This window comes from Ranitomeya variabilis, chromosome 5 (assembly GCF_051348905.1).
Source record: "Ranitomeya variabilis isolate aRanVar5 chromosome 5, aRanVar5.hap1, whole genome shotgun sequence".
Classification (NCBI taxonomy): Eukaryota; Metazoa; Chordata; class Amphibia; order Anura; family Dendrobatidae; genus Ranitomeya; species Ranitomeya variabilis.
Window position 1 is genome coordinate 206366061 of NC_135236.1, and position 12439 is coordinate 206378499.

A 12439-nucleotide genomic window follows, 5' to 3' on the forward strand; every position below is an offset into this window, starting at 1 on the left:
GTTCAGCCTTAGCACTTGTGTTGTGTAAATGAAAGCAACATACTTCCGTTTTTGATGGATTGGGCTTTAGCCTCCATTGTCGAAAATACGTTCCCATTACACTAAGATCTTCTGTTAGGACCTCCTCTGCTTCCTCCATTGTTTTGCTCACTGTAGCAAGTGCCCAGTCATCGGCGTATCCAAATTTCCGTGATATTGTGTCAGGAATGTCAGCTAGGTACAAAGCAAACAGGAGAGGTGCCAGCACTGATCCCTGGGCCAAACCATTGTTTAAGGTTTTCTTACAACTGGTTGAATCACCCATGATAAGTTGAAAGGTTCGATTTGCAATCATATTATTCAAGAGGTACATAATTTTCTTACATGGAATCACCTTCAGAAACCTATATAGAAGTCCTTCCCTCCACAGTGTCATATGCGGCAGAAAGATCAATGAACGCCACTGAAACCTTCTTGTTCTTTTGAAATTCAGCTTCAATTAAAGTTGTCAAGACTAAAACTTGGTCACTGCAGTTTCGAGCAGGTCTAAAGCCGGCTTGCTCTATAGGTATTGAGTAAAAAAATCTTTAAATTGATCTTGTTATAGATTAAGCGTTCTAACAGCTTGTAAAGGCAGCTCAGTAAAGCAATGGGTCTATAGCTTGATGGATTATCTTCAGGCTTCCCAGGTTTTAACAATGCAATGATCTTGGCGTGTTTTAATTTACTGGGGACTTGAGCATTCTCCATGATATCTGAGAAGAACTTTGCCAACCATTTTTTCGCAAAAGGTCCACAATTTTTGAGAAATTCGGGATGAATCCCATCAAATCCAGGAGCTTTGTTACTTTTAGTATCAACAAGGGCAATCAAATCCTCAAATACACAGAGTAAGCTACAAATGAAAAGCGGCAGGTGACATTGGAAAAGCTTCTTTTATTAGTAGTGATGATCGAGAGTGCACGGATAAGTTGTTATCAAAGCATGCTCGTGCGTTAATAGAGTATCGTCGGCGTACTCGAATACTGTGCTCAAGTCGATGTACCGGCATGTCTCACACCCACAACACATACAGGGATTGCCTGTTTGTTAGGTAACACCTGCATGTGTTGCTGCTGTTGAACAACCACGAGACATGCAACTGCGGGGACTCAAAGATGGCATTCAAGGACGCCGACGACACTATAAAACGCACGAGCATGCTCCGATAACTTATCCGAGCACGCTTGTCCATCACCATTAGTCATCCATCAGTGCAATGCTTTGCGCTTAAACAAGATGTGTCCATCTGAAACGCTGCACTAATGGATGAATAATAAACGTGAGCCATTCCATGTTATTGCTCTAAATTCTGCGTTATTTCACTATGCTTGCACTATAGTGACCGTCTCAGTTATTGTGAGGATCAGATGAACCCTTGTAGTGCACAGCACACAAGGAGGTCCAGGAACAGTGTTTGGTCCCTAATTAATCGAACATTTATGGTATAATGCAGATTGGCTACGTTCTAGCTGATTGGCGGTCGTTTCATGGCCCACTTGGTCAGAACAATCATTAATAGTGTGAGCACAGAAGGCCATGTTCGGCTTACACAGGAACCCCGAGAATAAGGACTTTAAAGCTTGCTTAAAATCACTCCACCAGACGAAGGAGTGTTTTGCTCATTCAAAGGGTAAGTTCACAAGAGCGTATACAAAGTCATTTGCGTTTCATCCAGAAAACTCCCAACAATTATTTCTCACTTGTCATCTGTTTGTTTCTACATAGCAGACACCAACTGCGTCCAAAAACCTGTTTGTTTGTTTTTTTAAACCAAGGGAATTTGTCAGCATGGTTCACTGCCCTAAACTGTATGGTCAGCCAAGCTCTATTTCCCACCTAACGCCACATTCTTCAGCTTAAAGGGACTCTGTCTTCACAGAATGACTGCTCAAATAAATACTGCCACTTGGTGCTTTATTGGGACCAATCTTTTAAATATTCTTTCCCAGTTGCTTATTTTCCCTCATTCATTGACATCTCTGACTTCATAAAGCCAAAGAGATAGTTGGAAACCAAGCAGGTAGGTGTATGTGTAATTATATACAGGTCCTTCTCAAAAAATTAGCATATAGTGTTAAATTTCATTATTTACCATAATGTAATGATTACAATTAAACTTTCATATATTATAGATTCATTATCCACCAACTGAAATTTGTCAGGTCTTTTATTGTTTTAATACTGATGATTTTGGCATACAACTCCTGATAACCCAAAAAACCTGTCTCAATAAATTAGCATATCAAGAAAAGGTTCTCTAAACGACCTATTACCCTAATCTTCTGAATCAACTAATTAACTCTAAACACATGCAAAAGATACCTGAGGCTTTTAAAAACTCCCTGCCTGGTTCATTACTCAAAAACCCCATCATGGGTAAGACTAGCGACCTGACAGATGTCAAGAAGGCCATCATTGACACCCTCAAGCAAGAGGGTAAGACCCAGAAAGAAATTTCTCAACAAATAGGCTGTTCCCAGAGTGCTGTATCAAGGCACCTCAATGGTAAGTCTGTTGGAAGGAAACAATGTGGCAGAAAACGCTGTACAATGAGAAGAGGTGACCGGACCTTGAGGAAGATTGTGGAGAAGGACCGATTCCAGACCTTGGGGAACCTGAGGAAGCAGTGGACTGAGTCTGGTGTGGAAACATCCAGAGCCACCGTGCACAGGCGTGGGCAGGAAATGGGCTACAGGTGCCGCATTCCCCAGGTAAAGCCACTTAAATGCAGCACTGGACTGTTGCTAAGTGGTCCCATGTACTTTTTTCTGATGAAAGCAAATTTTGCATGTCATTCGGAAATCAAGGTGCCAGAGTCTGGAGGAAGACTGGGGAGAAGGAAATGCCAAAATGCCTGAAGTCCAGTGTCAAGTACCCACAGTCAGTGATGGTGTGGGGTGCCATGTCAGCTGCTGGTGTTGGTCCACTGTGTTTCATCAAGGGCAGGGTCAATGCAGCTAGCTATCAGGAGATTTTGGAGCACTTCATGCTTCCATCGGCTGAAATGCTTTATGGAGATGAAGATTTCATTTTTCAGCACGACCTGGCACCTGCTCACAGTGCCAAAACCACTGGTAAATGGTTTACTGACCATGGTATTACTGTGCTCAATTGGCCTGCCAACTCTCCTGACCTGAACCCCATAGAGAATCTGTGGGATATTGTGAAGAGCAAGTTGAGAGACGCCAGACCCAACACTCTGGATGAGCTTAAGGCCGCTATTGAAGCATCCTGGGCCTCCATAACATCTCAGCAGTGTCACAGGCTGATTGCCTCCATGCCACGCCGCATTGAAGCAGTCATTTCTGCCAAAGGATTCCCGACCAAGTATTGAGTGCATAACTAAACATTATTATTTGATGGTTTTTTTGTTTGTTATTAAAAAACACTTTTATTTGATTGGACGGGTGAAATATGCTAATTTATTGAGACAGGTTTTTTGGGTTATCAGGAGTTGTATGCCAAAATCATCAGTATTAAAACAATAAAAGACCTGACAAATTTCAGTTGGTGGATAATGAATCTATAATATATGAAAGTTTAATTGTAATCATTACATTATGGTAAATAATGAAATTTAACACTATATGCTAATTTTTTGAGAAGGACCTGTATACTGAGTATACTCGAGTATAAGCTCACCCGAGTATAAGCCAAGGCATCTAATTTTGCCATGAATAACTGGGTAAGCTTATTGACTCGAGTATAAGCAGGGTATGCATTGTCCCCTCATCCCTGTCCCTGTATGCACGGCTCCCCCGTCCCTGTATGCACGGCTCCCCCGTCCCTGTATGCACGGCTCCCCCGTCCCTGTATGCACGGCTCCCCCGTCCCTGTATGCACGGCTCCCCCGTCCCTGTATGCATGGCTCCCCCCATTCCTGTATGCAAGGCTCCCCCGTCCCTGTCCTTGTATGCATGGGCTCCCTTGTCCCTATCCTTGTATGATGGCTCCCCAGGCTCTATCCTTGTATGCATACCTCCCCCGTCGCATGCTTCCTATTACAAAAAAAAAAAACCTACTCACCCACCTGCGTGCCCTGGCAACATCTCATTCAGGCTTCTAGGAGCTCTTCCTTTGCCGAGCGATCACGTGGCTCCGCTCATTAAGGTAATGAATATTCATTCCACGCCTATGGGAGTACCATAATGAGCGGGGCCACATGATTGCTCGGCACAGGAAGAGCTCCTGGAAGCCGGAACCAAAAAGATGCATGGCGCGCAGAAGGGTGAGTAGGATGTGTTCTGGAAGCCGGCGGCTGCAGCTGTCACTGTGCGCACTATAAGAGAAATGAATATTCATTTTGCTTTAGCAGCGGCACAGGCTTTAGCCACAGACGCCGGCTCCTGCCTCTGTCACCTGCTGCTCCGCCGCTCCCCCTCCCCCTGGCTGGCTTTCTGGGACAATTGACTGGTGTATAAGCCGAAGGGGCCGTTTTCAGCACACAAAAAAAGTGCTGAAAAAACTCGGCTTACGGTATATTTGACCCCACCATGATGCACTGAGCATCTGTACTTTGTTCAAACAATCATTGTGTGCCGGCAGTCCCTTAAACGGACATTTCGCCAATTGTGTAGTGTAGTCAATGAGTTGTTAGTGAAGCAGAAGAAAAAGAAAAAAAAAAAAAGGTGCCACTAAGTGGTTAACAGAGATGAGGAGGAAGACAGTCGGGAAGTGCTCCAATCACACTCAGAGCACTTCAGCTTCATTTAGATAAGAATACAGTGATTTTTTGGCCAGGGAGCAACAGATTGCATACATAAAAGTAATGATGAAACTATCTTTCACAGTGCAATATGACTATCTAAATAGTTTGATGAACGGCGGATCATGCTGACAGATTACGTGGTTTGTTGATCACCTTTCTTTGTAAGCCAAGAAGGAAACTATATACTGAATATATATATATATAAACTATATACTGTACTATATAAATGATGACTAAAACCTAATCCCTGGTGTCCAAGGAGTTTTGGGATTTCTATTCAGAGCTCCATTTTTTTGGCTTGAAAAAGGCCAATTATGGCCATAACTAGATGGTGGCCCGATTCTAACGCATCGGGTATTCTAGAATATGCATGTCCACGTAGTATATTGCCCAGTTACGTAGTATATTGCCCCCGCATAGGCAGCATCAATAGTAAAAACTTGGTCACACAGGGTTAATAGCGGCGGTAACGGAGTGGGTTACCCGCAGCAAAACGCGGTCCGTTACCGCTGGCATTAACCCTGTGTGAGCGGTGACTGCGGGGAGTATGGAGCGGGCACTGACTGCAGGGGAGTAGGGAGGGACTAATAGGACTGTGGCCGTCGCTGATTGGTCGTGGCAGCCATGACAGGCAGCTGGCGAGACCAATCAGCGAATGAATATCCGTGACGGAAGTTGCCGACAGACAGAAGGATGGAAGTACCCCTTAGACAATTATATAGTAGACATTGCTTGCTTTGTCTTCCTATTAACGTTTCCACTAATAAGGAATAAAGATCAAGTTTTTATCACGACCCTGCTGCCTTGGCTTCGCTGAATTTCTACATTGCTTCTGGAACTGCCGAGCTAAGCACAAGCTTGGTCAATGGTGCATATGAATCTTCTATTGGCCATTTATGGCATATACAAGTGTGCTCAATGTTTCAGAATTCTCATGAAATCCTATGCAGAGACATGCATGTGTGGCCAGCACTCCACTGACAGTGGCCACTGTACCTGATAAGATGAAGGGAGGATATAAATGTCAAAGAAGAGATAATAGTGAAGCAGATAACACGTGGGTGGGCGTTTTAGATTACCGACATAATATTATAGTTTAGATATGCTTTTATTGTTTTCTCTCCCCAATTTCTCTGGGCTGATACACAGATCAGCAGCATTTAGATTATTTGCCATTATACCACGTAATATGCATATTATATGAAAGATAACATGGGACTTTAACTTTTACTTTGTCATTTTTTGGATTCTTTTAAAATATTTACAACAGTTTTCTCCCTACATAAAAACCTGTCATCATGTGATGTGAAATATTGTGCTACTTACCTAAATATTTAAGGTTGATTTTTGGAGACAGGACAAACTTTCCAATACATTTTGCAGCTTTCTCAAACAGATCAGACTTTGGGTAAATTGTATAGATAGTCTGAACACATTCAAAAAGGATCGCTGAAAGAGAAAGACAATAGCCACATACAATGTTATATAGACCTGCAAACACTTAGGTCTGTAGTAAAAGTAACATTAGATGGAGAGACTGCAATGTTATATATAAAACTTTTATTAAATAATTCTAAAAACATATGGATAATCCCCACACACAAGAAGAACCAGGGACAAAAACAACCTAAAATCAAAAGAGTATGGTATAAATATGCACCAACGTCACGTAGGTAGTGGATAATAAAGAGCCACATATCTCACCCAATTTAGTCTGTGAACCTCTGTGGGCAGCAGATGACGTACACAGGGAATTCTAACTAACCCTGTTGTGTCCCATGCAGTAGCTCTCCTTGCTGATAACTTGATTATTCCTGCGATCCATTCCTGTGTAATTCGGTCGGCTGAATATTGCTATAATCTAACATTAGATGGCTGTAAAGGTCCTTTAGAAATGCAGCCATTACGGTACATTTAATTTTTTCTCAAAGAGGTCAGAAGATGTATCTGTTAAGCATATTCCTTCAATGCGGGCTATGCACCACGTCTTGGAATACATGCAGTTTTAGTTAGTCACATTAAAAGTAACCAACCCCAATAATTACGAAAACTGGCCCATTTAGGCCTTATGATAATCCTACAAATGCCCATTCCTCATTATCGTGCTGCGCTGCGGAATATGTTGGTGCTATATAAAGATTATTATTATCAACACGATTAAAGAGGCCAGCAATCACCTGCCAAGCAAAACGTTCGTTCATTGGGTGCAATGATTTTTAAGCTTGTTTAAAAGGCAACCTTCTTGCCGGCACATCAACCTGTGTAAACAGACGAGGTGCTACCAATAAAATAATATCCTATGTGCACCAAGAGATCGTATTAATAATGGTTCCGTGTGCATACGACGATTGTTGGCACATTTAAATGTGCCTTTAACCCCTTCACCCCGATGCCTGTTTTCAACTTCCTGACCAGGCCATTTTTTCAGTTCTGACCGTCAGTTTATGAGGATATAACTCGTGACATATTGTATTTCATGATAGTGGTAAAATTTCTTCCATATGACTTTGCGTTTATTTGTGGAAAAAAAAACGGAAATTTGGCGAAAATTTTTAAAATTTTGCAATTTTCAAACATGTCTGCTTTACATTAGCACAATTTTGGAAACAATTTTTTTTTATTTTTTATAGGAAATTATAAGGGTAAAAAGTTGACCAGCAATTTCTCATTTTTACAACAAAATTTGCAAAACCATTTTTTTTAAGGGACCACCTCACACGAAGTCACTGAGGGGCCTATATGACAGAAAATGCCCAAAAGTGACACCATTCTAAAAACTGCACCCCTCAAGGTGCTCAAACCCACATTCAAGAAGTTTATTAACCCTTCAGGTGCTTCACAGGAATTTTTGGAATGTTTAAAAAAAAAAAAATTACATTTAACTTTTTTTGTTGTGAGAAGTTTGAACCAAGTGTTTCACTAAAGTTTATAACGCAGAGCCGTGAAAATAAAAAATCTTTTTTTTTTTCCACAAAAATGATTTTTTAGCCCCAAAATTTTTATTTTCACAAGGGTAACAGGAGAAATTGGACCCCAAAAGTTGTTGTACAATTAGTCCTGAGTACGCGGATACCCCATATGTGGGTGTAAACCACTGTTTGGGCACACGGCAGAGCTTGGAAGGGAAGGAGCGCCGTTTTACTCTTTTAAAGCAGAATTGGCTGGAATTGAGATCGGACGCCATGTCGCGTTTGGAGAACTCCTGATGTGCCAAACAGTGGAAACCCCCCGATTCTAACTCCAACCCTAACCCAAACACACACATAACCCTAATCCCATCCCTAACTATAACACCAACACACCCCTAACCCTAATACCAACCCTAACCATAATCCTAACCATATTCATAACCATAATCCTAACCCTGACACACCCCTAACCCTAATCCCAACCCTAACCATAATCCTAAACATAATTCTAACCATAACCTTAACTCCATCTCTAGCCCCAACCCTAACCCTAAATCTAGCCCCAACCCTAACCCTAAATCTAGCCCCAACCCTAACCCTAATGGGAAAATGAAAATAAATACCGTATTTTCCGGCGTATAAGACGACTTTTTAACCCCTGAAAATCATCTTAAAAGTCGGGGGTCGTCTTATACGCCGGGTATCGCCTTGCCGGGTGTATATGGTGGGTGGGGGGGGAGTGGGCCTGATGACGACGAGGGGGCGTCTCACAGGAAAGTGAGTATCCCCCATTACCTCATTGTATCATTGTAGCGTGGGGTCTCTGCTGGGAGCGGCGGCGGCTGCTGTGCTGTGCGTGGGGCGGCGGCTCCTCTTCTTCAGTGTGGGGCCTCAATGCTGCTGGGCGGCGGCGGCGGCTTATCTTCAGGCAGTCGGGGCTCCTCCGGTATCTCCTTAAAGCCCGGAGGCCCTGCCGGCAACTCCATCGGTGCAATGCAGTGGCCTCCGGGAACATGGCCGCTGCTCAGATTCAGAGATCTGAATCTGAGCATGCGCAGCCCCCAGCGGCCGGGCCACCGCATAGCAGCAATGGAGCTGTCTCCGGGAAAATGGCCGCTGCTCAGATTCAGATCTCGTCTCCCGAGATCTCGGGACGAGATCTGAATCTGAGCAGCGGCCATGTTCCTGAAGGCCACTGCATTGCACCGATGGAGTTGCCGGCAGGGCCTCCGGGCTTTAAGGAGATACCGGAGGAGCCCCGACTGCCTGAAGATAAGCCGCCGCCGCCGCCGCCCAGCTGCACAGAGGCCCCACACTGAAGAAGAGGAGCCGCCACAGCACAGCACCCACGCTGCACAATGAGGAGCAGCAGCCGCCGCTCCCAGCAGAGACCCCACGCTGCAGCGATACAATGAGGTAATGGGGGATACTCACTTTCCTGTGAGACGCCCCCTCGTCATCATCAGGCCCACTCCCCCCCCCCCCCAAAAGGCACATTAGTTACCGGTCCTATAAGACGACACGGTTTATAAGAAGACCCCCGACTTTTAAGGAGATTTTACATTTTAACTGGAAAAGTTGGGGGGTCGTCTTATACGCCCAGTCGTCTTATACGCCGGAAAATACGGTACATTAATACATTTTTTAATTTTATTATTTTTCCCCTAACTAAGGGAGTGATAAAGGGGGGTTTGATTTACTATTTATAGCGGGGTTTTATGTTTGGCAGCTGTCACACACTAAAGGACGCTTTTTATTGCAAAAAATAGTTTTTGCATCACCACATTTTGAGAGCTATAATTTTTCCATATTTTGGCCTACAGAGTCAGGGGACGTCTTGTTTTTTACGGGACAAGTTGATGTTTTTATTGGTACCATTTTCGGGCACATGACATTTTTTGATTGCTTTTAATTCCGATTTTTGAGAGGCAGAATGAACAAAAATAGGGATTTTTGTGTGTACTCACGGTAAAATCCTTTTCTCCGAGCCACTCATTGGGGGACACAGGACCATGGGTGTTATGCTGCTGCCACTAGGAGGCTGACACTAAGTTGAGACAAAAAAGAGTTAGCTCCTCCCCTGCAGTATACACCCTCTTGCTGGCTTCCAGAGACCCAGTTCAGTGCAAAAGCAGTAGGAGATTAATAACAATACAATACCTAACAGAGTATAACATGTCAAAGAAAGTCAGTAACCAAATAGGTAACAAGCCATAAGGCTAACAGGGTGGGTGCTGTGTCCCCCAATGAGTGGCTCGGAGAAAAGGATTTTACGGCGAGTACACACAAAAATCCCTATTTCTCCTTCGCCACATTGGGGGACACAGGACCATGGGATGTCCCAAAGCAGTCCCTGGGTGGGAAACAATACAACCAAATAAACTCCGTGTACCAACTGACTATAAATGCGTGACGTCCGCTTGCAGAATACGTCTGTCAAGGGCCGCATCTGCAGAAGATTGAATGTGGACATTGTAGTGCTTTGAAAAAGTATGCAGGCTGGACCACGTTGAGGCCTTGCAAACCTGCTCCGCCGTAGCCTGGTGCCGGATGGCCCAGGAAGCACCCAACGACCGAGTGGAGTGTGCTCTAATCCCCGCCGGGATAGGTCTGCCCCTGACACGATAGGATTCTTGGATAGCAGACCAAATCCATCTGGCTATCGTGGCCTTAGACGCGGCGAAACCCTTTCTGTGACCCTCCGGGAGAACAAAGAGGGAGTCCGATTTGCGGAAATGAGCAGTTCTGGAAATGTACGTCCTAAGGGCCCGTACCACATCCAGGGTATGAAGGGCCTTTTCGACCCTGCGTTTTGGCTGTGGGCAGAAGGAGGGAAGAATGATGTCCTCATTAAGGTGAAAAGATGAGACTACCTTAGTGAGGGAGGCCGGAGATGGGCGTAGAACTACCTTGTCTTGGTGGAAGGCAAGAAAAGGCGCCCGGCAGGATAAAGCGGCCAATTCTGAGACCCGTCTGATAGATGTCACTGCCACGAGGAAGGCAACCTTCCAGGAAAGGACAGTTAGTGGGACGTCCTGCAGAGGTTCAAATGGAGGTTCCTGAAGAACGCTCATAACCAAATTGAGATCCCAGGTCTCTAACGGCATCCTGTAGGGGGGTACCACATGGGAGACCCCCTGAATGAAGGTCCTGACTTGCAGGTTGGTAGCGATCTTACGTTGAAACAACACGGATAAGGCCAAGATCTGACCCTTGAGGGAACTCAGCGCCAGACCGGAATCCAAGCCGGACTGTAGGAAATCCAAAATGGAAGGGATTCAGAAAACAAGTGGAGGGCGACCTCGGAGCCTGCACCAAGCGAAGAAGGTCTTTCAGGTGCGGTGATAGATGCAAGCGGAAGACGCTTTGCGAGCGCTTATCATGGTGGGAATGACCTGCTGAGAGAAACCAGCTTGGGTTAGAATCCAGGTTTCAACAGCCACGCCGTTAAACGTAGGGCCCCTGAGTTCTGGTGGAAGATCGGCCCTTGGCGAAGCAGATCTGGACGGTCTGGTAACCGCCAGGGAACGTCGGATACGAGCTGAACGAGCTCCGCATACCATGCGCGACGTGGCCAATCCGGGGCAACAAGAATGACCTGAACCCCCTCTGTCTTGATTTTTCGGATCACCTTCGGTAGTAAGGGAAGCGGAGGAAACACGTACGGGAGCTGGAACCGATGCCACGGAGATATCAGTGCGTCCACACCGATGGCCTGGTGGTCCCGAGAACGCGCTATGAAGTTGTGAACTTTGGCGTTCAGTCTGGACGCCATCAGATCCACGTCCGGGGTCCCCCAGCGAAGGCAGATTTGCTGGAAGACGTCTGGATGAAGTTCCCACTCCCCTGAGGCAAGACCCTGACGGCTGAGAAAATCCGCTGCCCAGTTCGACGCCCGGAATGTGCACCGCGGAAATGGTAGAGTGGTTGGCCTCGGCCCAACGAAGAATGTGGGAGACTTCCTGCATCGCCGCCCTGCTGCGGGTACCCCCTTGATGGTTTATATACGCCACGGCTGTGACGTTGTCCGATTGAACTCGGATTGGGTGACCCGCAAGCAGGGGGTGAAAGCATCTCAGTGCGAGTCTGATCGCTCGAATTTCCAGGATGTTTATAGGGAGCTTTGATTCTCGAATCGTCCAACGCCCCCTGGGCAGAGTGGTGTAGGAATACCGCTCCCCAACAGGGAGGAGACTGGCGTCGGTATTTATCACCAGCCAGCGGATAGGGAGAAAAGACTTCCCCTGGAGGATAGACGAACCCAGAGTCCACCATGTGAGGGCTTGCCTGATCCGTGGGGACAGAGGGCATGGTCGATCGAGGGATAGGGGACTCTTGTCCCAGTTGTCCAGCAGAGCCTGTTGTAAGGGGCGGAGATGGAGTTGAGCGAAGGGAACAGCTTCTATTGCGGCCACCATTTTTCCCAGGATCTTCATGGCAAACCGGATGGACCGTGGGCGAGGGTGACAGAGCGTCCGAGCTCCCTGCTGAAACTCTTGGGCCTTGGACCGAGGAAGCAGGACCAGCCCTCTTGATGTGTCCAGGATCATGCCTAGGAATGAGATCCGTTGGGCAGGAATGAGAGAGGACTTGTCCGAGTTGATTAACCAGCCCAGGCGCGAAAGAGAATCCAAGGTAATGCGGACGCTTGTTTCGCAGGCCTGATAAGACGGACCCTTTAAGAGGAGGTCGTCTAGGTATGGCAACACGACCACCCCTCGAAAGTGAAGAATGGCCATGACGGCCGCCATGACTTTTATAAATACCCTGGGTGCCGTGGCAAGACCGAAGGGTAAGGCTG

The 12439-nt window shown here is 45.9% G+C and overlaps 1 protein-coding gene across 1 annotated transcript in view; it reads right to left on the bottom strand.

Annotated features, from left to right (window-relative positions):
• The window catches only part of AP4E1 (adaptor related protein complex 4 subunit epsilon 1), a 128805-nt gene that overhangs the window by 68226 nt on the left and 48140 nt on the right, over positions 1-12439 (bottom strand). Inside the window, exon 9 of the mRNA XM_077263745.1 lies at positions 6056-6178. Within this exon, the coding sequence (XP_077119860.1) occupies positions 6056-6178 (123 nt within the window). The remainder of the gene's footprint in view (positions 1-6055; positions 6179-12439) is intronic.